This window comes from Rhinolophus sinicus, unplaced genomic scaffold (assembly GCF_036562045.2).
Source record: "Rhinolophus sinicus isolate RSC01 unplaced genomic scaffold, ASM3656204v1 Contig125, whole genome shotgun sequence".
NCBI classification, from domain to species: domain Eukaryota; kingdom Metazoa; phylum Chordata; class Mammalia; order Chiroptera; family Rhinolophidae; genus Rhinolophus; species Rhinolophus sinicus.
In genome coordinates, this window is record NW_027423924.1 from 1 (window position 1) to 10,587 (window position 10,587).

General features: G+C 56.8%; 1 protein-coding gene across 1 annotated transcript; it reads left to right on the top strand.

The window, feature by feature from the left end:
• Positions 1 to 617: 617 nt before the first annotated feature.
• On the top strand, positions 618 to 6,977 carry LOC141569904 (NUT family member 2G-like). Its single transcript, XM_074324392.1, has 7 exons — positions 618 to 633; positions 2,670 to 3,387; positions 4,071 to 4,199; positions 4,432 to 4,568; positions 5,025 to 5,320; positions 5,593 to 5,736; positions 6,207 to 6,977. The coding sequence occupies exons 1-7, from the start codon at positions 618 to 620 to the stop codon at positions 6,975 to 6,977; spliced, it is 2,211 nt and encodes a 736-aa protein (XP_074180493.1).
• Positions 6,978 to 10,587: the final 3,610 nt, after the last annotated feature.

A 10,587-nucleotide genomic window follows, 5' to 3' on the forward strand; every position in this document is an offset into this window, starting at 1 on the left:
GCTACTTGGGGCCACAGGACTCCTTTCTAAAGAATGATGTGCACCCAGCAACCCAACATGCAGGGTCTGCTGAGTCAATCCTAATTTCAAACACTGGGCTCCATGTGGCCATCAGTACCCATGGATTTAGACTATGTGTTGTGAATTTTGTTCAGAAAGTGTAGCCTGTGTTGAAGGAAGCCGAGAGCCAGGTAGAAAGCATGCTGAGGGACACAAAACTACCAGTAGGATGATGGACAAAGAATTGAAACAAAGAGAACATCTAGTAAAACATTGGTGCTCTGAATCTATAAAAGCAACGTATAAATTGCCTCAAGAGGCACACACCAGTTGTGTTGTCACTGTACAATTTGAAAGATGCTTCTGGTTCTTGCCTACCTGCCAGAGGCCTTCACGGAATGTCTCCCCACCCCCACCCAGGCCCACTTCCCCTCCACCCCTCCCCCACTGCAGAATGTCTTGAGCACCACATTCTACTGTTTAAATTCAAACTTTTCCCTCCTTCATTTGGATGCTGAGCATCTGCTGGAGCAGGTCACTCTCTCTGGGTCTTGGACTTGACTTTTTTGATTGTGGAGCATTACTAGGCAGTGCGGTCAGTGTCTCGGTCTGCGGGGATGACTTCAAAAGGAGGTAAGCGGGTAGGTTGGAGGGGGGCATGTTTAGAGATTCTGCCATCCCTCCAATGGTTGGGATATAGGTGTGACATAGTTTGGGTAGGCGAAACAGAGTTTGGACTGAGTAGAGGAAGGGGTTAGCACTGGACCTCCAAGGACACGTCACCTGGGGAGGCTGGGAGCCAGTGGAAACCTGTGACAGACAGCGCAGGACAGGAGAGCTCCTAAGAGGTGGATCAGGACAACTCGGGGGAAACGTCTGGCTATGGAGAAAGGACGGCAGCGGACACACTGATTCCTTCTAGAGGGAGACAAGCCACTTGGACATGCGTGTGTGGGGTGTAGTGGGTGATGTCGTGCTGGTGGCACCGGGAGGGTCACGGGAAAGCCGAACCCTGTGTCCTGTTCTTCAGGCAGCTGGGGCTTGCCCCACAATAGCTTTCTAAGGGCTGTGAACTGAGCACACTAGATCGAATGGGGAAGTGGGGAGAGGTGGTCTTAGCCGGAGACTTGTCCAGTGGGGCTGCCTGGGGCCCGGTCTACAGTGAAATGTCCTCGCCGAGGGCCAAGCTGGAAGGCACTCTAACTGCTGCAATCCAGAGCATTTTCACTCTTTCCTGCCCAGAGCTCACTCCTTCTCAGTCCAGGTAGCTGTTGTCTTGGATTCAACAGGGGCAGGGTCACCGTGTAACTTCCATCAAGATGGGGCTGGGTTCCGTGAGTCGTTCTGAACTGTTCTCCCTCGGTGTAAATCAGTTCTTCAGACCTACTTGATCATGTTGCGTCTCCTCAGGCCTGCGTTGCACCTTGGAGATGAGGGTTTGCTCTAATTCCATGTCACTGCTTCATGGACAGGGAACGGATGGGGATGGTAGTTGGTTTTCTGGTGGAACGTCTGTGAAGGTGGATTGCTTTTCTCAGGGGGCTAGGAGAGTAGCACAGAAGCAGGAAGACGATCTTCTATCTTATTATGAAACGTGCTAGGACACCTGTCCTGATGAGTTAGGTGCATGTGGTGTGTACCTTGTTCTCCTGGAACAGGGTCTGCATGAGTTCCTCTGAACAGGAATGTGTCCCAGATAACTCTGTCCCAGTGACACCTGGTTTACTGTGTGTGCACTTTTCACTGTTGGGAGCTGGGAGGGGAAGGGCCACGGACAGTCTGCAGACCTACAACCAATCTAACGTGACAGCAGCTATGGAAATCTCTGAAACCTCCACTGACAGCCCCACTGCTCTCCATTGCCTGGCCCTTTTCTAATCCTCCGCAGCCATTGCTGGCTGTGAAATGACAGAATCTAAGGGACACAACGCCTACTTCCCAGACCCCTCTCCTCCGCCCAGAGCTCCTTACTGGTGGCAACGACTCTGAGCATGGGGGATAGAGTGGCAGAATCTGTCCCATGTTAAGTGTTTGCTGTGGTTGGTTCTGAGTTGTGCGTACAGGCCAGGTTGGGGTGTTTAGGGGTTATATCAGGGCTCCTGGGTCTTCCTTGTGGAGAGCCATTACTCAAGAGTTTTGTTTTCTGTGCTTGGCCAGGGAAGAAGGAGGGTGATTTACATCGAGCCTCTGGAAAAGGAAGACTGAGGGGAGATGGGGCGCTAATATTTTAGACACTGCCTGTTCACGAAGGCACTTTGGGTGCCTACAACTTACCTTGGAGAAGGTCCCTATCTTCTAATGAGTCTGTCTATGGCCATTTTCCACAGAGCAGATGTCTGCCCAGTTTCATGACTCGGGAGACAGCCTCTGAGGCTGGCAGGGTCAGAGGTGAGGGAATCCTTAGGAGGCTCCGAGACTCAGAGCTGGCGGGGTGATTTCAGGGAGCCTTGGTGCACAGGCGCATACTCCCCAGTGGAATAATTCTCAAGCTGAGGTCAGAGCATGAAAATCACCTGAGGGCATTTGCAAACTGCAGCTTCCCCATACAAAGGGTCCTTACCTGTTGAGACTCATCGCTCCGAGTCCCCTGTGGCTAAAGGGGACGCAGGCGCCTCTGTCCTGGTTACTGACTGTCCTACTCCATTCACCCCTTTCGTTTGTCTCAACAGCATCTGCAGGGCTCAGACCGGCAGAGACCACGAGCCCTGGTGCTTCCATGTCTCCTTTCATGGCGCTGCCTTTTCCGCCACCCACTGCTGGCCCCGCATACTGGCCACCTGGGGAGCATCACCTGCCGCCCCTCATGACACCGTCATTTCCTCCTGGCCAGCCCGTGGTGCTGCCGGCTTTCCCTGGGACACCTTCGGTGGCAGGAGATGCTGGCCATGGCCCCACAGGGACTGGGGCCGGCAACATCATTGTCCAGGTCGGATCAGAAGTGGGACGAGCAGAGCTGCCCCAGACTCAGACCTTGGTCCTTACTCAGGCCCCGCTCAACTGCAGTGCTCCGGGGGCCCTCGGTGGGGGTGCTGTGTGTCCTGCACCCCAATTCTTCACAGCCTCTGCGCTGCAGACTGTTATGCTCGCTCCGGCTATTGGGGGCACCCAGGCTGTCCAGGGCAGCTGGTGCCCAGGCCTTCCTCCTCAGGCCCCACCACCAGCTGCCCCGCTGGCTTCCATCGTCTCCCCAGTGAGTGCTGGGCCATGGCCAAATGGGGCTCCCAGAGAGGGTGGCCTTTCCACCTCCCGCTCCAAGGCTGCTTCGAACAACTGCGGTAACCCCAAGAGTGTGTATGAGAACTTCCGGTGTTGGCAGCGCTTCAAGGCCCTGGCCTGGAGACACCTACCCCAGAGTTCCGACGCAGAAGCTCTTTCCTGCTTCCTCATGTGAGTGCACTGGGTAGGGGCACGGGGAGCTCGGCTGGAGCTTTCACATAGAGGGGACGGCGGTTGGGCATGCAGGGCACCTTATCCTGGGACACAGCAAGGAAGGTCTGAGGGTGGTGTCCACGCTCTGAGAAGGCGCATTCTTGGTAATCCGCATCACATGTCCCGTTCATGACCTCCTCTGAGGTGCCGTGTCTCAACTGACCCCAGCAGCCTGAGTCCAGCTCCTACTACAACTTGACTTGTGACTCTGGGAGGCATTTCCTTCCGCACGCTTGGTCCCTTGTAAAAAGGGACAATTCTACTTAATTCAGAGGACTGCAGAGGAGACTCCTTGGGTTAGTCATTGAAGTGTTCTCAGATTGCCTGGCACAGGCCATGCCTCATTAATGATAGTGATTATGGCATGAACGGGCAATCTTGAAGAGGAAAAGACCTCCCAAAGCCAGAGTGTCCCTGCTATAGGGTGCGAGTGCACGGTCAGCCTCAGGTCCAGGCTCATGGGCCGGTGTGAATGTGAGGCAGCAACGACAGTAGTGGGGGGCTTCTCTTTGCACACCCAGACTCCTCCTCCCACACCTGCATCAGTCATGCTGTGGGGGGCCCGGGTGCACTACACAGCTGGGTGGGTCTGGCGGGTGGACGCCGGGCTGTAGACCGTGACTGACCTTGAGGGCTTACAGCCCAGTGCTCCGGTCCCTGTCCCGTCTGAAGCCCACCATGACGTTGGAGAACGGACTGAAGCGGGCCATGCGGGAATGGCAGCACACAAGCAACTTTGACCGGATGATCTTTTACGAGATGGCAGAAAAGTGAGCCAGCATCTGGGGTCCCGAGGGCTGCAGGGCGGGGGTGGGCTGACTTCAGGCAGGGTCCGCTTTGGTGGTGCTCTTCAGAGAGGGTGTTGGGAGGAGGGGGTCTCGGCCAGCACAGGGCCCTCACAGCGTCAAGGCACTTGCTCTGCCATCCCTCCAACAGCTGCTGCCTTTGCTGGGCTCCGGGCCGGTGTCCTCCTCAGCCGGCTCATGCCTCCCTCTCCCCCAGGTTCATGGAGTTTGAGGAGGAGGAGATGCAGATTCGGAAGTTGCAGTGGATGAAGGCGGAGCAGGGCCTGCCTCCCGCTGCCCCACCAAAGCCTGATCCTTGGGAGCCCCCAGCCCCACTGGTGGGCTCGCAGCCAGGTAGGGCACCGAGTTCCCATGGCCAAAGGCAACTGGGGCTCAGGGCCAGCCATTGTTCCACATCGGTCCTTTTCTTCAAAGGGTCATTGTTCTCTCAATCACAACAGCCATGGGAGCCAGGGTCTCAGGTGCCCTTTGCCACCACGGGTCTGGACCTGGTCAAGTTTGTAACCCCTCTCCCAACTCCCTGTCACAGGATGCTACGTGAAGTCAGCTAAGAAGCGGGTTGGATGGGATGCCCCTCAGAGTGTCTGTGGCTGCACACCTACTCACATGTGACTCTCTTACATGCTTCCCTGTCCCCTCCCACAGTCACAGGACTTCAGGTGGTCCTGACCCGACAGCACTCATGTTAGCATCCCCCAAACACTGCTGTCCCACTGCTATCACCATCTCATGCTCAGGAGGTGGAAGCTGGAGGCCCTCACGCTCCCTCCTCCTTCCGCTCCTCCCCAGCGTGCGTTCCCAGGACGGCCATACCCAGAGCCCATCCTGCCGGCCCGCAACCACACAGAGCCCAGCGGCCCCGGGAGACCAACACACCAGAGGAGATTCCCCCTGAGGCCGTGAGAGAGTACATGGACATCATGGATGAGCTCTTGGGGTCGGCCCACTCAGCCACCGGAGAGCCAGGTGGAGAATGGGAAGAAGACAGAAAGGAGCCGCAGCAGGATGACGATGGGACCTACCCGGCCCCGGGTCTCCTGAGCTACATTGACGAGCTGTGTTCCCAGGAAGACTTCGACACCAAGGTGGGCTGGCTCAGAGCTCTGGGGTCTAAAAGATTCCAGGGAGTGGCACTCTGGCACCCAGCTCTGGGTTCCTGAGTTGTGTGTGGGCGTGGCTGTGAGTGTGTGTGTGTGTGTGTGTGTGTGTGTGTGTGTGTGTGTGATGACCATGACAGTGTAAAACACTCATCTTCTGCATGAGGATGCGGTGGGTCCTAGGTTTTTCACTTTTCCCCCGGTCCTGCCGACTCACAGGTTACTCCAACACTGCTCACAACTTCTTCCTTCTGTTCCAGGTGGAGGAGGTCATTCACCCCCGATTCCTGGAACAATTGCTTTCCTCAGAACCACAGCTGGATCCCGCAGCCTTAGCTGAGGAATTGAAGCAGGAGGAAGCACTCACAGCGGCCCAGGTAAGCCAAGAGATGGAGGGACCTCTGGTTTGTTAGAGGAGGAAGAGACCCCAGAAATAACCGGGGAGGGAGGGACCTTGGTTGAGTCAGGAAGGGAGGGACTCCAGGTATGGGGTCGGGTCAGGTGAGCCATGGGAGGGAGCACCCAGGTAAACCAGGCCAGGGAGGACCCAATGACTCTGCCCACCCCTCCCGTGCCTGTAGGCACAGTGTGCAGGGGCCCAGCTGTGGCGTGGGTGCCTTGCAGGAAGACAGGAAGGAGAGGACTATAGGAAAGGGTGGATGGGGTACCCAGAAGAGGAGGGGAGGACACAAAGCTGGGAATGTGGCACAGGATGACGGCAGGAGAGCCACAGGTGTGTCTTTGCATTTGAGTCCCAGGGTCCCCCACTACCCTCCTCTCTCCAATGCCACTGTCCCATCAGCCCTGCTGCTGCTGCTCCTCCTCCTCTCACAAATGTGTGCAGAGCAGTCACTGTCTGCCTCTTCCCTCCCAGCTGGCCTTGAAAGGGGAGGAGAGTGAACAGGCACCCCAGAGCCATCGTGAACCCCGATTGGACTCACCTCCTTCTGTATCTGAGGCCAGTGAAGATGCCAGGAGGCATGACTATGGCCCCCAGCTGGGGGTCAGTGACATAGCCTGCCCACCAGAGGCTGACTTCAAGGACCCTCAAAGGCACTGTCGAGCAGGCGCCCACCTGTCCAGGCCCAAAGTCTTTGATGTGTCTTCAGGATGTCAGGAGTCCCCAGCACTCCGGGCTCGATGGCCCCCCTCTCCTCCCGACGGTCCCAGGCGCACTGCCTCACGGCAGGGACCCAGGGATACCTCCATTCCCGGAGAGACCTGTCCTGTTGCGGAGACTCACAGGCCAGCGGACTGGTGCGGTGTGGCGGAGGAAGTGCTCCCCAGCCTGTCCTTCCTCTTGGACTCTCAGAACAGCCTGCTGCCCTGGCGGTTCCCCGAGAGTCCTGTCTCTGCCTCAGGTCTTGTCTTCCCTGGAGGTCGGGGGGACCGGGGAGCTCCTCAGTCCCTGTCTCATCAGAGACTAGGCCTCAGCCGAGTTGACCCTTCAGCTGCCAAGTCTAGGAAGCGTGCTCTGGATGGAGACCCAGCTCCTGCTGAGAAGACCCCACGTCTCGGCACGGACCTCAGTGTCTCTGGGAGGCCAGCCTTGGCTCTGGGGCCAATCTGCTCCTCACAGCCTCAAAAGAGAAAGTGGGACCCCTTTATCATGGGGAAGAGAAGAAAGCTGCACTGCAGCCAGTAGGGAGCATTGGGGTGTTCCTCTTGGTGCCAGCCCCCCGGAGGGGCCAGATCAGATGTGACGGGGCTGTTCCCCACAGGAGCCAAAGGGACCCCTCCTCATACTAGGCCTGATCCTGGCTATTCTACTGACGTGGGAGGGAGGGAGAGAGGGAGGGATAGAAGGAGGGCCAGACCATTAGGGTGGGGGTAGGGGTGGGGTAGGAGCAGCATCTTTGGGGTATCGTGTGTAAATTATGAATAAAGATGGTTTTGTTGAGAAGTGTTCTGGGAGCCGCTGTCTCCATGCTCGGGTCCGTGCTGCTCCGTGGAGAGGGACCTGAGAGGAAGGAAGGATGCGGAAGGTCATGGGCACTATGGATACACAGGTGACCCTCTAGTCCCTTCCTCCAGGTTGACAGGACCTCCTGCAGACTGCTCCTGGAATCATACAGCTCTCTAATCACCAGGAACCCCTCGTAGCATCCCTACTCCCAAGACCAGGCTGGGTGAGGGATCTCCCATCATCATCTGCAGCCTGAACCCTCTGGGGATGGGGGACCTGCTTTTGAGGCTTTCATCCCTCTGGACCATTAACCAGTTTTCCAGAACAGAGTCAGCCCTTGTGTTTAGGGAGCTTCTCTGTGCCTCCTGGATGTAGTCAGACTACGGGGCTGGGCTATCCTCAGCTCTTCCAGGGTTTCCTGTGTGGGTGGCCTGGTCGGAGAGGAAAAGGCTGGGCCTCAGAGGACAGGCTCTGCCTCTGTGCCTCGTTGCAGGTGAAGCATCCTCTGGTCTCAGTGGGGTGATTGAATATGGAGGGAGGTGGAGGTGGTGAAGACGGAACAAGAGGGAGTGGACTGAGAAGAGAGAAAGGGGTTCCTCCTTAAGGTGTGTACGCGGAAATGACAGAGGGCGAGGAGGATACCAAGTCCCTTGAGGGCTTTCTCTTGGGAGCATCTTGTCCAATCCAGGGAGGAGGACCCATCTGCTGGGGCCGGGGGACTGGGCTCAGGGCCCAAGGGTCTTCAGGGACACCCCACAGCTGCTGTCCCTTCTCTCCCAACAATGGCCGGACTCTTGTGTGACTAGATGCAGACACACATTTATATTCGCATTGAAGACAGTTCCTACTAACAAGCTGCGAGCTAGTTTCACAAGCACAGCACACCCAGCAGGGAACGCGGGAGGGGGTCGAGGCGTGTGCACCCTGGGGCTGAGTGCTGTGGATTCAGGCTGAGTGGAGGGGAGGCCTCAGTTGACCTGCTGTGGGCACTAGCACAGACCCCATGGTCAGAACAGGGCAGCTGAACCCCAGCTGTAAGAGAGATGAACAAACGGTGAGGGACAGGTGCTGAACCAGGGAGCACACCCTACTGTCTCCCATAACACCCTTGTCCAAGCCCTAACCCGACTCTCTGTCCCACATGGACACACCCTGGCCCTGACCCCCTTTCCTCTGGGCCAAAGCCTCTTCTCCAGGTTCTAAGCTCTGATTCCTTATCAGGCCCAGGGGTCAGGACAGCTCAGTCACCCCAAGTGTGGCCCCTGCTTCGCCCCGCATGCAGAGCTGTGGGCCATGGCAGTGGTCCATCAGCAGTGATGGGATGGGACTAAAGCTGCCCAGTTGCACAGGCCCTCTGCTCGACCCCCACACAGAGCTTGGGTGAGAATGGACTCGTGTCGGGGAACCCGTTCACCCCCCATGGAATCACAGGCCAGCCCGAAGGTCCTCCTCTTTCACCTTCTCCCCTCCCGGGCAGTGGGCAGCACCCACATTTCTCAGGGCTCCTGGAACCTTTGAGAAGGAGATTTCTCTTCTTGACCAAGGAACCCCAGCTGCTGGCCCCTCCCTGTCCAGCTGGGCCTCAACACAGAGAAACAGGCTCAGAAGCGCCGGACTCCGAGTGTGTTGTGGGGCTGGTCCAGATGCTGCCACCCCTCGTGGGTGAGTATACTCCTATCCTCCCACCCTCTGTGTCCCTGTCCAGGGCGGTGCCCGTGGCAGGCAATGGAGGCAATGTGGTGAGTGACGGGCAGAGCTTGGACCCTCCGTTCACTGATTCCTCTTAGTCCCATGACTTCTCTGGTTTCAGGGTCTTTGTGGCGAAACAGGGTGACAAACCCCCCTCTCAGGTCGTTAGGAACACTGAGTGAGTCGTGTTTGAAGGGAACTTGCTTGGTCTTCCCTGTGGGAGCTGGGCCCTCAGACTAGGATGGGAGTCATCATCATCAGCTTCACACCTGGTGCTCACACGTGGCTGCTCCTGTCCTCACTCGCCTGGCTGTTCCTGCCCCTGGAGTCCTTGTGAACGAACAGTTCCCAGGAGGAGGCAGAACCGGTGCTGCACCCACCCTGAGCTCGGTGAACCCTGAAATCTCCCCTGCACCTGCACAGTGGGGCCGACTGCCGGTCCATCGCCTCTCCTTCCACGACGAGAGTGCAACTCCATGGGCCACATGGAATCTTGCAGAGATTTGCACATTAGTCTTTGGAAGACACTAAGGTAGGTGCAAGGGGCAGGGACAGGAGGAGATATCTCAAATTTTCATTGCAGCCAACCTTCTTTATTACAGAAAAACAAACTTGACGTGACCTTGTGCAAGGACAGTGTATGTGGTAGCAATCAGGAAGGAGTTAGTAGTGACTGAAGTAGCATCTGTGAAGAGGACAATGTCATCCCATCAAACCTCCAAGGGAATCAGGATGCTCATAACAGCAGATGCTCCCCGTGTGCTCGGTGCTCTCTGGTGCTCTACTTCCTTGGAGCTCATTGTGTCTCCACAGAGAGCTGGAGCGAGGCACGCATCACCCTTTTTTTGTGACGAATAGTGTTCAGGGAGGTCAGGGGGCTGAGTGCCGGTCACACACTAGGAACTGGGGAAGCCTGGTCAGCACCATGCAGGTTTGGCTCCAGAGCCCTCCTCCTTCACCACTTGGAATAAATCCCCTGAAGAAGCCGTGGCATCCTTGGGAAATGCCAGTGACGTAGGAGCAAGACCAGTCACCCACCATCCTCGTGGTTCTGAAATGGCATGTCATTATGGGTTGGGATTGAATTTTCCTGATGTTGAGCATATTTTCATGTATTTAATGGCCATTTGCATATCTACTTTGGAGCCATATATATTCATTCTTGGCCCATATTTCGTTGGTGTATTTGCGTTTTATTGTTGAGTTGTAAGAGTTCATTTTATATTATAGGTAAGTCAGGATTGCGCCTTGCTGGGCTGGGAACCCAGAAATAGGTGGACGGTGGTGGCCTGAGGGTCGGAGGCCACAGCCCAAGGTAAGATGACATCCCTGGAGAGGCTGCCCATGGCCCCCTTTGACCCCTGAGCCCCACAGATGTGCTGACAGGTGCCCCTTGCAGGCCACATGCTCTGTGGACACGGTCAGCTGTGGCTCCTCACTCCTCCTGAGAGGCGCTGGTCATCCCTCACTGAGAGTCCTCTTCTCAGAAAGTGGCTCACAGCTGGACTGCTCCTGGCATAGGGCCTCATCCCCGTGCTTCACCCCTGTAGTTGACCTGCATTCCTGTCTCCTGTGTGGCAGCCCCGGCCTTCTCCCCCCAGACACCAGAGCGGGCCCCAGGCCTGTGTAGAAGAATGTGGCATCTTGTCAGGCTCTGTGG

What these genes read in the sequence shown, in the direction of transcription:
- LOC141569904 (XM_074324392.1), top strand. An exon ending in TTTTACGAGATGGCAGAAAA is followed by an intron (nt 4,200 to 4,431) that starts GTGAGCCAGCAT and finishes CCTCTCCCCCAG; the next exon opens with GTTCATGGAGTTTGAGGAGG. An exon ending in AAGAGATGGAGGGACCTCTG is followed by an intron (nt 5,737 to 6,206) that starts GTTTGTTAGAGG and finishes CTTCCCTCCCAG; the next exon opens with CTGGCCTTGAAAGGGGAGGA.